This window comes from Trichoplusia ni, chromosome 4 (genome assembly GCF_003590095.1).
Source record: "Trichoplusia ni isolate ovarian cell line Hi5 chromosome 4, tn1, whole genome shotgun sequence".
NCBI lineage: Eukaryota > Metazoa > Arthropoda > Insecta > Lepidoptera > Noctuidae > Trichoplusia > Trichoplusia ni.
In genome coordinates, this window is record NC_039481.1 from 15641030 (window position 1) to 15654539 (window position 13510).

Sequence of the window (13510 nt, forward strand, 5' to 3'; positions counted from 1 at the left end):
ACTGTTTTTTATTATCAAAAAGATACAAAATCTACATTATACAGTAATTCTTAACACATAATTAAGGCGGAACATCACATTAGCTGATCATGAGATGATGATCAAAACAATCCTTTGCATAGGAACATGAGCAAGTTACAATAAAATTGTGATTGAATATATTCAAACACTATAATATATTCTTTCAGCAAGCTGCCTCCTCACTTCTATACCAATATAAAGATCATTTACATTATCATCTGGCATTTCTGTCACTTCATTTACAGCTGGCATTGGTTCTGGGTCAATGTAATGTTCTGAATCTGGTAAACCAGCCTTTATACATAGATTATGTAGCACAGCACAAGCATTAATGATTTTTGCTGCTTGCTGTGGCGTGTAATGTAACGGCCGCTTGTATAGACATTGCCAGCGACCCTTCAGTTTGGAGATACACCTATCAATGCAAGTCCTAGTCCTTCCTTGGAAGTGATTGTACTGTGAATCTGGAGTGCCTTGTGGTGCGTGTACTATAGGCGTCATGAGCCATGCTCGTTGTGGGTATTTGCTGTCGGCTGGAAAATAATAATCACATTTTCAATAGAGTCATAAAAGTTGTAGAAATAGAGAAAACAAGAAGACATTAGTTTAACATCTTCTACTTGTAGGACTGATGCATGTTATGATGTTTGCATATAGCAGCTAACTACTGGTTATAGTATAATTTCTTGTAAGTAACCTACCAATAAGCCAACTCATTTCTCCCTGGCGACTGATGCTTTCAATAAATGGTCTTATGTTCATCTTGTTCCAAATATACGCGTTGCTCGCCGATCCGCCAAAACGACAGCATACAGCTATTATATTTGTGTCTGCATCACAAATCTAAAGAATAATATTTATATGAGTAAAAAGAATTTTCAACAGATTGAGCTAGTTATGGGTGAGGACTTCATGATCTATTTCAAGATATAGGAAAACTTTTACCATCTTTCATGTGTTGTTCTTGCCATAATGTAGAACAATTAAGGACTTAGAACAGGCAACTTTAAGTTTATGCTAGGACAACTTACAGAACTTACAATTTGTGCATGTATAGAATATTGTCCTTTTCTATCATAGAAGGCTTCTTCATCATCCCTTGGACACACTATCTCAACATAAGTACCATCCAGACAGCCTATTGTTTCGGGGAAATGGTATTTTCTGTAAAACCTAAAACAAGACAAAGATTACAACATTTTTGAATGAAAGAGGTAATAAAAATACCTTGATACATACATAACTGAAAAATCAGATATAATTTTTTATTTACATTAGATTATGAAAATGGTCATAGATTAAGCCTTAAATGATTAAAAGACCAGTACCATTATACTGGGAAAAAGGTAGGTTAATTTTATTATACTACATACATCACACTTTATAAGTAATTTAAACCTTTTTTTTAAATACCTACCCTTCCTTAATTTGGTCTCTCTGCATCACAGTAGTGGGGAATACAATGCAGTTGTTGAGCACCATATTAAACCCTTCAACAACAATCTTGATGACTCGGCTCACTGACTTCTGTGATATGTTAATGCTGAAGTCTTTGCCCACTGTCTTCTGGTGAGAGCCACTTGCTAAGAATGATAAAGTTACTAGGACCTGCAATTATCAAAGTTATATATTGAATTATAAAAAGTCTTTATCTTATGAAGAATAGTATTAGTATAGATATTGAAACACCAGTATCAACATAAACCTTAGTTTCCGTTATAAAAACTACAGGCAATAGTTACGGCGCACAGTACCTATGCATGATAATTAAATAATCAAAATCTAACATTTACTTTTTAAAACTACATACCTAATATACCTATTACACTAAATATTAATTATTATTACAGTTAAGTCACCTTCAAAGGAAATGGTATACCATTCGATCGCTGAGTTTTAGGAACAACTGGTTCTAATATTCTCAGTATGTGATGAAAGACTAATCTGTTGATGCGACAGTTCTTAAGTAGATAAGAGTCTGGCAAGTTTACACAATTTGATAGATCAGTAAGATGCCTTCGATTGATTTTCTCTTTGTAAGCGCTGCCCCGCAACATCTTCAGTTTAAGAAGCGTGTTCATCTTATCTTGAATATTTAATATATTTTGATCTTGTATATTAATACTTGATTTAAATTATAAAAATATTGATTTACAGGACAGCTCTATATTGGATTAGTTTAAGAAGCCATTCTCTTCACTTTCATCTAAGACATTATTTGATAATTTCATATCCTCGTTCCTCATCCGAAAACGAAAATTGATGTAAATACTGTAAATAGTAAATAGACGACAAACATAAATAATACTTTGATTGATAATTTGACAGAGGCATTAAAAAAAAAGCTTTCAAGCTTTTGCGGTTTTGGATATTTTGATTTTGTTCCTCTAATCGTTAACTGTATCGTGAATGTCAGAGAAATTAAAAGTACTTTTAGTCGTTATTTCGAAACCAGCCCTATTTTTTCTGAACTGACATTGACATATCAAACAAAAAGAAAACAAACATCGGCAGCGGTAACAACAAATACGCCTTAAATACTTGAAAACAGTGTTTTATCACTGAAAATATACTTATCACGTATATAACAGTATTATAAATAAGTTATTTTAAAGTTTTGATTAATTTACAAGCAATATTTCCTTGTTGTTAATAGAAGATTACAACAATGGAGAGACGGAAAGCAAGCCCGGAACAACTGAACATGCTTTTACATTTTCTGGAAGAAGACAAGGAATTAGCGATCGGAAAATTTACGGGTCTTGAGGGGAGAATCCGTCAGACGAATGCATGGATTAAAATTACTGAAAAACTTAACGCTAATTCCGGTTTTGGTTCTGGTGCAATCAAAACTCCAGACAAATGGCAACAGGTGCAAATTCCACTTTCAAGCTTAACTATGAAATAAAAAAAAATGCTTTGAAGGAGTTGTACAGAGAGACAAGTATGTATTTAAAACAATTGTATGATTCATACCTACATTTTCTACTTATTTTAGACTTGGAGAGACTGGAAATCAAATGTAAAGAAAAAGGCTTTTAAAATTAGGAAAAACAGATTCACACCAGGTTGTAATGCAAATACACAATTAACTGAAGCTGAGGAAAAGATCCTGAGACTTATTTGTACCAATACTTCAGTGTTTGGGCTGTCAGGGGTTCCTGAAACATCAGCTGTCTCTAATGCTATGGTAATACTCCTTTAGTCTTGAAATATGTGAGCATTTTATATAAGTAAAAATGCAAAACTCTTGTTTATTCCTTTCTTATGAATGCTTTATGTTTAATTAAATCATGTTGTGCATAAGTAATTCATAATTACAGCTTTCAAACATCCTAATGTTGGGCAAATACCTTTTACCATGAAGAAAACTTATTTATAAATAGTTTTTTTATAATTTTGTAATGTTTTAGGCTCCAACACAAAGTACAGGGTCTACTGATGAAATGTGTAATGGTGATCCATCTACAAGTAACATGGTAATTTGAATTATTAAACTAAATTTATCAATGAAAAATGATTATAATTGCACAAAAGTTTTTATTTACTTCATATTTTACAGAAGTGGCCTCCAGAATCTCAGCATTTCACTGCAGCTGACTTAGAGATGAGTCTAGCTGAAGGAGTGGTCTCTGACCCTGATGCTGGTATGGGACCAAATGAAGTCTCATCTGCTCCAATTACAGGCAAACCTTTATGGAAAAGAGGAAGACCAGTTAGTAAGTATAGTGAAAACAATATTTCATTTATGAATAAAATATATTTGGTGACAGACTCCAAGAAGTCCTTATGTTGATAAATATTTTTTTTCATATCCTTCTAGGACTTGTACATGACAGACTACTTAATTTGGAAGAAGAAAGAATAAGAATCGAGAAACAAAAGCTGATGGAAAAGAAAAGGTGTAACAATATAAGACTTAAAATGGAAAAGGATAGGCTGGATATTGAAAGGCAAAGAAACCTTTTACTAGAAAAGTAAGTTAATTAAAAGTAGTAAACACTTTGGGTGGAAATGCCAGATAAGAGTAAATAAAAATAATTATTTTTACTTTTTTTTCAGACTTTTAGTAGCTGTAGAAGCTGTGGCGCATCGATAATAAATGGCCTTAACAGAAAAAAATATTTTTGTATCATTAGAATTAGTGACAGCAATAGCTATTGTATTAAGCCATCATCAATTAGATTAAGATTGTGATATTAAAGATTTATACTAGTTTAAATAATGTTGTTATTTAAGCTCTTTCACCCTGTCATTCGAACTTCTTAAAAATTTTGTTATTTATTTTACTTTGTTTAAATCAGATTAAAGTTTCTTAAAGTAAACAGTTTCACTATGTTATGATTTAAGTCAAGCAAAACCTAATGGTCAAATCTTGTAGTTGTTGTTGTTGAAAATGTGCGCAAAAAGGCACGAATCCAAAAGCCAAATGTCAATAAACCCAGTTGACATCAGTCAATGTCAGCCAACATTGACTGATGTCAAATCAGATGTGAAAAGCATGTGCTTGTTTACGTTTTCTTGAATCGTAAATTTTATAAAAAATATTAAAATGACTATGGATAGTAGTAATTTAAATCGAGAATTGACTGGGGTACTTTTTCCTGGAATCGTAAAAAATGATGAGAAAGCAATCGCTTGTTTGGGTGGAATAAGAAATATATCGCAGGTATTTCTACGTTTCTTATTATTTTACCACTAAATTTACTTTATGGGAAAGTAATAAAAATATATACATGTTACGGTAATGAAGTACTGTAAGTCCTGGCTATAAACGCCTGTGCGCCTATTTACCAACTAAGCTACTTAGGTCACTATTCATTGTATCTGTTCTATTTTGATAGAACCACAATATACAATTACAAACATGTCATATAGGTGTATAGCAATGCTGCCAAGAAACGACTAGGATTATCCTACCAGCCGCATAATCCATTTATCAAGAAAATATTTAGCAATGCAAAGAGAACTGCAGGAGTTTTACTTAAGGTGAAAGTGAAGAAAATAAAAGATGGAAATGAAATAAGGCGGGAACTTATATCCACTGTTGTTGTTGGATCTGTTAAAACAATGTTTAGATTTGAATGTAAGTATAACATCTTAAAAAAAAATAGTTACTATCATATGTTTATTATTATTGGTTAAAAAAAACTATTCAGAATTGCTATTTATAAGATGCTATATGCCATACTATCACAGTCTATGTATAAACTTTTTGTAATGTTGACTATATTTATCTTTTTGAATTTTAGCGATGTGTGACTTCCAATACATGCCAGTTCATACAGAAGGCCCCAGTACTGCTAAACCAAAGTGTATCTTAGAAAATGTATTACCATCAGGAGTGGACACCTTTGATTTTATGTTGTAAGTATAAATAGTTAATGGATAGGGATTCACAACACTAAGTTGAATACGGGTGGTAGGCTAGATCCTGGGAATAAAAAGAAATATTGGTCAAGCAGTTTCCAAATTAATTGGTGTGTTGTAAATCTGTTGATTTTTAGTTCTGTGTCTACAAATTAAGTTTTCACCATCACTTTTGTAGTAATAATAAAATCATAAAACACCATTCTATTAATTACTGTAATATTTGAATTAATTAATTATCTCTCTTATATCTTAATTATCTTTACAAACCTCCACTCTTTATAATATTAGACTAATTATATATAAAACCTCTTTTCAGGGAACCGGCACCTCTCATGCTTATCCCAGCCAGTTTCACACGTTTTGAGAAACCTATATGCTATGCATACACCGACAAAAGGTATCCAGACCGCGCCTCTCCAGAGCGAGGGGAAAGTGTTCACAGTAAGACTAGAATGTTGCGAGGAACCCAAGTGTCCCCATATGTGTTCAACCTCACAGATGATTTGCCAACTGAACCCCATGAAACTTATTTACGGCAAAAAGATTTTAAGCTCGAAACAAATCCACGGTTGTTAGAGGAGATTGAAATTATTAAAAAGGTTTGTAGATTGTTCTTTTGAGAGCACACTTATTTGAGCTTTTGACTGAATACCATAGATTTAAGACATTTCAAACAGCGTGTGCCATTTTCCTTCTCTACTGACATCAGTCCTGCTTTAAGGGGTCATTAAGGGGGCTGATAAAGAAATAAATATTTGTGACTGCCTAAAGTGAAAATATAATATAGGAAAAAAAAATGATTTTGTGAAACTTTATAATTTCTCCTCTCTTTACTCGTAGATTTTAAACATTAAATAATCTTTTCAGCTCTTTGAGGAGAGACCTATTTGGTCATTAAACTTGATAAGATATCAAACAAAAATCAGGATAATATCATTGAAAGTGATCATGCCTTGCTTAGCTCTATATATGAAAACTGGTCCATGGAGGTCTATGTGGGTGAAGTTCGGATACGATCCTAGGAAGGACCCTCAAGCAAGGATATATCAGACTTTAGACTTCAGGTTAAGACATGCAGGTTAGTTTGTTAGTGTGCCATTTAATCATAGAAAATAATTTATAGTCTAAGACCCCAACTAGAACTCGAATTGTTTAATGATGAATACAGAAATAGTAAGGGCAGGAATTTTTTTTGCGGAACCACTTGCGAAATATTTTGTTGCAATATGATTTAAATTAGTTCACATATACTAAACAGATGAGTCAATCCTTCTCTTTATGGGAACACACCACACCATGGGACACTTAAAAGCTAGTATAAAGGTTGTTCCTAATCGCATTGCAAATATATTTATCTATGTAGAAAAGGCATTGACGGCCCTTTTAACATGACATTGCGTTGCAGCGGGCGTGCGCTCCATGATAATGTCTCGTGACGAGACGTCGACGGACCGGGAGCGCAACTTGAAGCGGAAGTTGACGGAAGTGGCCGCGTCCGCGTCCGAGGAGGTCGCAGAGGGGACTGTTTACTTCCGACCCGGCATGACGCCGACACAGCGACATATATTCTATCAGGTATGACGGAAATACAGGACATTTATTATATTATGTCTGATTATTGAGAAGGAGTGTTAACTAACTTGAATAGAAATCATTCTTCGACTCTAACTTATAAAGATACTAGTTGTTACCCGCCGATACTAGTACTTGGTAGCCGCAAGCTTCTTCCGCCCGGATGTATTAATCCAAGCTACTTGAAATCATACTAAATTTCATTGAAATCGGTCCAGCCGTTTGAAGTAGTAACAAACGAACACAAACATGAACTACACAGAATTGTTGATGGAACATGTCACTATTATTATTCACTTTGATACCTTATTATAACACCAGTAACAGTCTCATAATACCATTAAACTTGTTTCAGTACTGTGACATACAGTTACCGGAAGTGGAAGAGATACTGGCAGTAGAGCCCCCCCCTGGGTACCTGTGTCACATAAAGCGCGGCTGGTTACCGCCCAACACGGATGAGATCTGCCGCGACCATATGTTCCGATATGTTAAGGATACACTGTTCAATTCGAGCGCTACTGACTTGAAGTTTGAGGTATGTTCTTTTATTTTTAGTAATGTTTTTGGAAATATTTGACTGTTTTTTTCAATAATTGAAGTCTTCTACTAGAGGCTACAGCTAGTTTTGAGTATGACTTTCCCCTAATTATAAATTCTGACCTGTTTGTTTGGTTCGATATCAATGCAGGTTCGATCCAAATTACCAATGTCACTTTAAGTGCCACCTTTCAATTCCAAATATTGGAATCTTAAATCGCCTCTGTTGGTGGCAAAAACAGACTTCATAGGTAAAGTAACTTCGATTATAAGCGTATGTCCGGCGTTCCGGCCGCGTTGATGGCCGTTGTCTCGGCAAAAAGTATTCTATCAATATGACTTCTCAGTATCCAAGCTATGTATTTAAGTATTATCGAAATTTCTCAGTTACTATATTAATATGGATTACTCGTATGTGCCAGGAGGTTTTCATAATCTTCTTCTTCTCATATATAAAATTTCCGTGTCACGATGTTAGTTACCCTACTTCTCCAAAACAGCTTTTTACCAAACTTTATTTGCGTATTCAGTAGGTCTGAGAATAGGTTACTATCTATTTTTCATAACCCTAAGTGATAAGGGTCCACCCTTAATATTTTGTCTCCACTGTGATCATCGACTGTTAGGCGGTACGTAGTTCGCCGAGACAGCTAGTGATATATAAATGCGTTTTCATGTCTTTCTTTGTAATTGCCCTTTCACAAGATTAAGTATTTGATTGATTATGTGTTTATTGGTAGATAATAAATTGTTTTCAAAAGATATCTTATCGGACATTCTTGTTATCCGTAAATATCTTTTTCATATGTCTCTAAATAATTTAAGAATTCGGACGAAAATAGTATACAATTTCACTATAATGGGAAAACTTGAAGACTATTATCTCATAAGATCTTATCTTTTCCCTAGCAAAATTCGCCTAACAAAATATGACTGTAATTTCGATGTAATCTTGTATCGATGAATGTCTTCAATAAATATATGTTATATTTGATGCGAATATATAACTTGCAAGCTGTATCGGATTACATTAAATTGCCCGCATATTAATAGATATTGTATATCATTAATTCCTAGATTAAGTAAGTATTAGCACCTTATCTCGCCACCGAACATTGATTGATTACTTTGCACCTTTGTATTGTACTTAATACTTTATTTGCTAAAGTTGTTTTTTTTTTTAACCAGGAGCATGGGAGTGGCAGCGACAGTGACTCAAATTCAGACGATGACACTACTGTTAACGAAATGGATGAAACCTGAAACTAAATATATTATTTGTAAATATATTTTTTGTTTATTATTTACCCTGCTCATCATAGTGATAGTGTTTTATATACGATAGTTTTCGATGCATTGTCGTCGAACTCTTAGAACTCTTAGATGTACGGCATCGTTAGTTCTTAGTTTTTGATTTAGTATCTTAAGTTTTAGTTTCTGTTTCAAGGTGTCGCTAGCTCTGAGGTGTGTGTGGTACCTTCGTTGTATCTGAATTCATAACACAAGTGCTTTGGGCTCAGAACAATGTGTGTGATGTTGTCCGCATTTATTAGTTAGCATATTGACTACGTATTTTAAAAAGTCAATTAAATACTTATAGTCTTCAAGTAGTGGGAATGGTCTTCAATTGAGTAAAATAAATAAATCAGTAGTAGCACCCAATATTCATGTTGTGAAAGACCCTGACTCTGGAAAATTGACGTAGACCCATAACCACAAAACTTTATTGTACATACATGTACGTGATGACTCTACAAGGTCAAAGAGTCAAACATCAATTGATAAACGAAAAATTATTATCACCGTACAAATTTTTAATCCTCTGCAGTACTTGCACTACGAGTTCATAAAGCGAGACTTTCTCCGCTGTGCAAGCGAGAGGATACTATGCGCCGAGTAGCTCTATCTCGCTTTGTCAACATCACTATAACTTGCGTGCAGTTCACAGTAAGCACTGGAAAGTTCCGGCATAGTAACTTTTATCTATTTAGAGTTCACTCGTTATCTCGAGGGGATAATGATGATGAGTTCAATAATTATGTTTATTAATTATATTATTTGTTGTTATGTATGAATGTCTGCCCTAAGAGTGGATTACGAGTATTAAATGGATTAAGAACTTTGTTGTTCAGTTGTTTAGTCTACGATTAATGAGGTTGCGATAACTTATTAAATGCTTATGAAAATTAACTTTCGTTTAAGATCCCAAGCTGATGTTCAGGCTACTTTTTATATGTATAACCTAGCTTTGCAAAATAACCATAAAAAACATTAGCTTGCTATATCTGCTACTTGTCCGTATTATCTATCTTCTTCTAATATATAAAATTCCCGTGTCACGATGATAGTAACCGTACTCCTCCGAAACGGCTTAACCGATTTTTACCAAATTTGATATGCGTATTCAGTAGGTCTGAGAATCGACTAACATCTATTTTTCATAACCCTAAGTGATAAGGGTGGTCCACCCTTAATACTTTGTCTCTACTGTGATCATCGACTGCTAGGCGGTACGTAGTTCGCCGGGACAGCTAGTATATACCTAAATGTTAAAAAAAAACTTAAATATTGGACTACATCCAAACTAATATTATAAATGCGAAAGTAACTCTGTCTGTCTGTCTGTCTTTCTGTCTGTCTGTCTGTCTTTTCTTCACGCCTAAACTACTGAACCGATTTGTGTGAAATTTGGTACAGACATAGTTTGAAACTTGAGAAAGGACATAGGATAGTTTTTATTACAAAAAATAAAAATAAAAAATAAAATTTATTACGGACATACTATATAATAGTGCCATCTATTGGTCAAATGTCGAGCTGTTCCTATGCTCCGTAGATAGATGGCGTTAATCGCGCAATGGTGTCATTACACGTGTTCGGTTCATGTTATTGTTTTAATTCATCGGAAAATCCATCAGAAAAATGTAAATAAACAGTAAAAAGGTGTAAAAAAAATAACATTAATATAATAAAAGTTTTACTACAAAGAAAATGCTCTAACGGAGTATAGATAATTCTATTAGTACTACGCGCAATGGTGTCGATGTTGAAAAATCCCGCGAGATCGGGAACTATGTGAGTAAAACCAAAAATCTGCCGGAAGTCACTGTTCCACGCGAACGAAGTCGCGGGCAAAAGCTAGTATTATATAAATAAATAAAAACGCAGATGATAAAAAATATTTATAATTTACATACAGTTTACGTAAATCGGATTAAATAACATCGATCGTCGTATTTAACTCTTGGGGTCCTTGGCCCCAAACAAAAGGTTTTCTCTCTTTATGAATAAATTCAAAATAAGTAATCATGGATTCCAATGATACATTCTTTTCTTGAATTATTTAAATCTGTACGTCATTTTTACCTCAACATCGCTAAGGTTTCATTAATCGGAGTTGACATGGTATCAAATTCGATGAAGAACCCTTTGGAATAATGAGAGAAGTTGGCTAATTAATGTTCTCGTATACCTAAGTATGTTGGTAAATACAATTAAGGTAGGCACGTAGTTTGTTCCTTCAGCCTCAGGGGAAAGAGTAACTACCGATAATTATTAGCTTTCATTGATGAAATATTGAGTTGAAATAAATAGAACATTGTACACAATGCCTGGACACACGTGCTCAATGTGCTCAATCGTGACAAAGATGTTTTGGGCTAAGTCCATAAGAATACCTACGTTAAGAATTTCCTAACAAAACCATTGTCTTCGAGTATTTTCAAACAAAGAATTTTAAGATTCTTTTGCAAGCCGTGCAATATTATTTATAAATGTACCTTTGGCTAGTGGTAACTTCGAACGGGATATGATTAATATAATTTATAAAATTTATTTACGTACCTATATTGTTACAAAACACTTAGTATTTATCTTTGTCGACTAGTAATTGGTTTATTTAAATATTTTACTTTGTAAGTAATGACCTACCTATCTGACTAAGAATTTTCAATATTCGTATAATAATTTTAACAAATTCTCTCAAGGAAGCTGTAGTGTTCGTTCAGAAAAGTCCTGAATCCTGATCACTAGAAATGAGGAAAAAAGGTTTCACTAATATTAAAAATAAACATTAATTTTTCTGAGCAAATTGCAATGTTTACATTAAACATGTGAGGGATGCGTGGATATCTGTCGCTGACCGTTGCGAGGCGCCGCGACGCCTTTCAAACTTAACGTCGAACAAAGACGTTTGGGCAACCGTTCCTATCGCTACAACGACAACAAATGTACTTCTTTGTGCAGTACAATATGTCTCATCATGACTCACGCGTGGACATTGTTCACTCACACTTCATAAGAGTTCTTTAGTCTGTGGAATAGGTATATGGTAATAGATAAATATTGATCCTTGCACCCAGTCCGTAGGTTCGTAACAAAGATCCTTGGCATATAAAAGAAATAATTTATCTAGTAAAATAAATACAGATTGCTACCGATTACCGAAGCCTCCGTTATAAATATTGTCATATATTATTATATCAAAATTTACTAATGCAATGCATACTTGTAATAGACAGAAAAGGCATTATCGTATAGATAATTTAAAAATTAGCTTTATTGATTTGAAATCGGTCAAAGAACAAAGATTATTTGTTTCTAAAGTGCCATTTTTCTTTTGTTTTAACTCTGATACCTAAAGTGTGATCAGAATTTTTCAAAGTTTTTATGCTCTCATATCTACTCTTTTGGTGTTTAGAAGTACCTACTTCTGTCATCTGGAGTAGAATAAAAATCTACCTAGGGTTGCGATAGTATTATTCCTTTCTTCCAGATAGGACTCCGAAGTGTGAACTTTTAACAAACACCTTTTCTCTTCGAAGAATATCTTGCAGATAGCTTTTCAACCTATTCCCTCTCCTCCTTTTTACTATTTCTGATTAATTGCGATGTCCATGACAGTAAACTGTTTCCCTTAGACACTAAGCTTGTCTAAGCATTTCGGCACAATTCGTTTGTTTGACTGTAGATCCTGGCTTACAGGAGTTGCACTGATAGGCATGTGTGGCATCCTCGGAATCCGCGCACTTGAGGATTCTTTTATTGGCCAAAATATCGCTTCATGTTGAAAATATTAAAGAAGCCTTTTAAAAAACACTATTTTACCTCATTGCAGATTACTGAATAATTGCTCAAAGCTCCCATTACCGATTTATTAGGTAAACGAAGACTTCTACAGTTAAATAAAGAGACTATGACACAGTATTCCTTTACTAATTCTAGATAATAGGTCGGTATGACTCTTATCGCACGTGTACCATTAAGTAAATGTACCTGAATAAACAAATGTACTATTTAATATTTTTTACTGACATGTAAAAAATATTAAATGACATTGTGATGTAAGCGTGAATCACAAAGCCAACCCTTCGATTGATTTGTAGCTGTACAAAAGTGCTTACTAATTATTTATGGAGTTTCATTATCATTAACATAATCTTCCATTGTAGAAGTTGTAGATATATTATCATTGTGATTAAGCTTGTGTATTATTACTTAATAATTTATTGCTATAAGTCTTCTGGTATTTGTGAATTCTGACGTAGGTCGACGATTCAGTTGATATGTGTTATTAGAATATGCAATTCACCATTACAAAATCATCAAATTAGGGCATCAAGCCGCACTTTTTTAATGTCAAAAGTATGCCCCACCCTCAACTATCGTGATTCTTTTTTTAGAAGCAGTTTCACATAGGTAGTATTAAAGATAATTGTATGGTAAGTAGGACAGCTAAAGTAAAAATTAAGAAAGCTTTCAGTAGGGTATACGTCTTTATTTTGACACCATTTGCTAGAGATGGTTGTGCAGTCCAGGGCCCCGATTCTGCTATTTACAATAGCCGATGAATGAATGGCAATTGGATTAAATTTTAAATCATTCCTATTATATTAAGCGTTTTGTCAAGAAAATAATTGGAAATTCATTATATTGCTCTTGAGTGTGCCGTCTTCATTTATTTATCGGCCATCGTAAATAGCAGAATTGGGCCCTGACTATTAGA

At 33.8% G+C, this 13510-nt stretch overlaps 3 protein-coding genes across 4 annotated transcripts; 2 read left to right on the forward strand and 1 right to left on the reverse strand.

Moving 5' to 3' along the window:
• Nucleotides 1-47: 47 nt before the first annotated feature.
• LOC113493213 (putative nuclease HARBI1) lies at nt 48-2338 on the reverse strand. Of its 2 annotated transcripts, none has more exons than XM_026871079.1 (5): nt 1881-2338; nt 1439-1629; nt 1062-1194; nt 723-864; nt 48-554 (listed from the first exon to the last, which is right to left on the reverse strand). In XM_026871079.1, exons 1-5 carry the CDS (start codon nt 2100-2102, stop codon nt 163-165), a joined length of 1080 nt encoding a protein of 359 aa, XP_026726880.1. In that variant the 5' UTR covers nt 2103-2338; the 3' UTR covers nt 48-162. The 2 variants fall into 2 exon arrangements, with proteins under 2 accessions (XP_026726880.1, XP_026726881.1); XM_026871080.1 differs by having other exon boundaries at nt 1901-1968.
• A 41-nt stretch (nt 2339-2379) lies between these two features.
• On the forward strand, nt 2380-4243 carry LOC113493214 (myb/SANT-like DNA-binding domain-containing protein 4). The gene is made up of 7 exons (XM_026871081.1): nt 2380-2601; nt 2678-2893; nt 3020-3211; nt 3435-3500; nt 3584-3740; nt 3845-3998; nt 4084-4243. The coding sequence occupies exons 2-7, from the start codon at nt 2690-2692 to the stop codon at nt 4118-4120; spliced, it is 810 nt and encodes a 269-aa protein (XP_026726882.1). The 5' UTR covers nt 2380-2601; nt 2678-2689; the 3' UTR covers nt 4121-4243.
• Nucleotides 4244-4495: 252 nt separating this feature from the next.
• On the forward strand, nt 4496-8795 carry LOC113493215 (general transcription factor 3C polypeptide 5). The gene is made up of 8 exons (XM_026871082.1): nt 4496-4690; nt 4900-5107; nt 5274-5388; nt 5711-5993; nt 6262-6472; nt 6800-6969; nt 7322-7504; nt 8695-8795. The coding sequence occupies exons 1-8, from the start codon at nt 4574-4576 to the stop codon at nt 8767-8769; spliced, it is 1362 nt and encodes a 453-aa protein (XP_026726883.1). The 5' UTR covers nt 4496-4573; the 3' UTR covers nt 8770-8795.
• The last annotated feature ends 4715 nt before the right edge of the window (nt 8796-13510 follow it).

Coding starts and splice junctions, on each gene's coding strand:
- LOC113493213 (XM_026871079.1), bottom strand. CDS start 2,102: ATGAACACGCTTCTTAAACTGAAGATGTTGCGGGGCAGCGCTTACAAA. Junction 1,195..1,438: donor AGAGACCAAATTAAGGAAGG/GTAGGTATTTAA, acceptor GTCTTGTTTTAG/GTTTTACAGAAAATACCATT. Junction 555..722: donor AGAAATGAGTTGGCTTATTG/GTAGGTTACTTA, acceptor ATTATTTTCCAG/CCGACAGCAAATACCCACAA.
- LOC113493214 (XM_026871081.1), top strand. CDS start 2,690: ATGGAGAGACGGAAAGCAAGCCCGGAACAACTGAACATGCTTTTACAT. Junction 3,501..3,583: donor ATCCATCTACAAGTAACATG/GTAATTTGAATT, acceptor CATATTTTACAG/AAGTGGCCTCCAGAATCTCA. Junction 3,999..4,083: donor AGAAACCTTTTACTAGAAAA/GTAAGTTAATTA, acceptor CTTTTTTTTCAG/ACTTTTAGTAGCTGTAGAAG.
- LOC113493215 (XM_026871082.1), top strand. CDS start 4,574: ATGACTATGGATAGTAGTAATTTAAATCGAGAATTGACTGGGGTACTT. Junction 5,108..5,273: donor AACAATGTTTAGATTTGAAT/GTAAGTATAACA, acceptor TTTGAATTTTAG/CGATGTGTGACTTCCAATAC. Junction 6,473..6,799: donor CTTCAGGTTAAGACATGCAG/GTTAGTTTGTTA, acceptor ATTGCGTTGCAG/CGGGCGTGCGCTCCATGATA.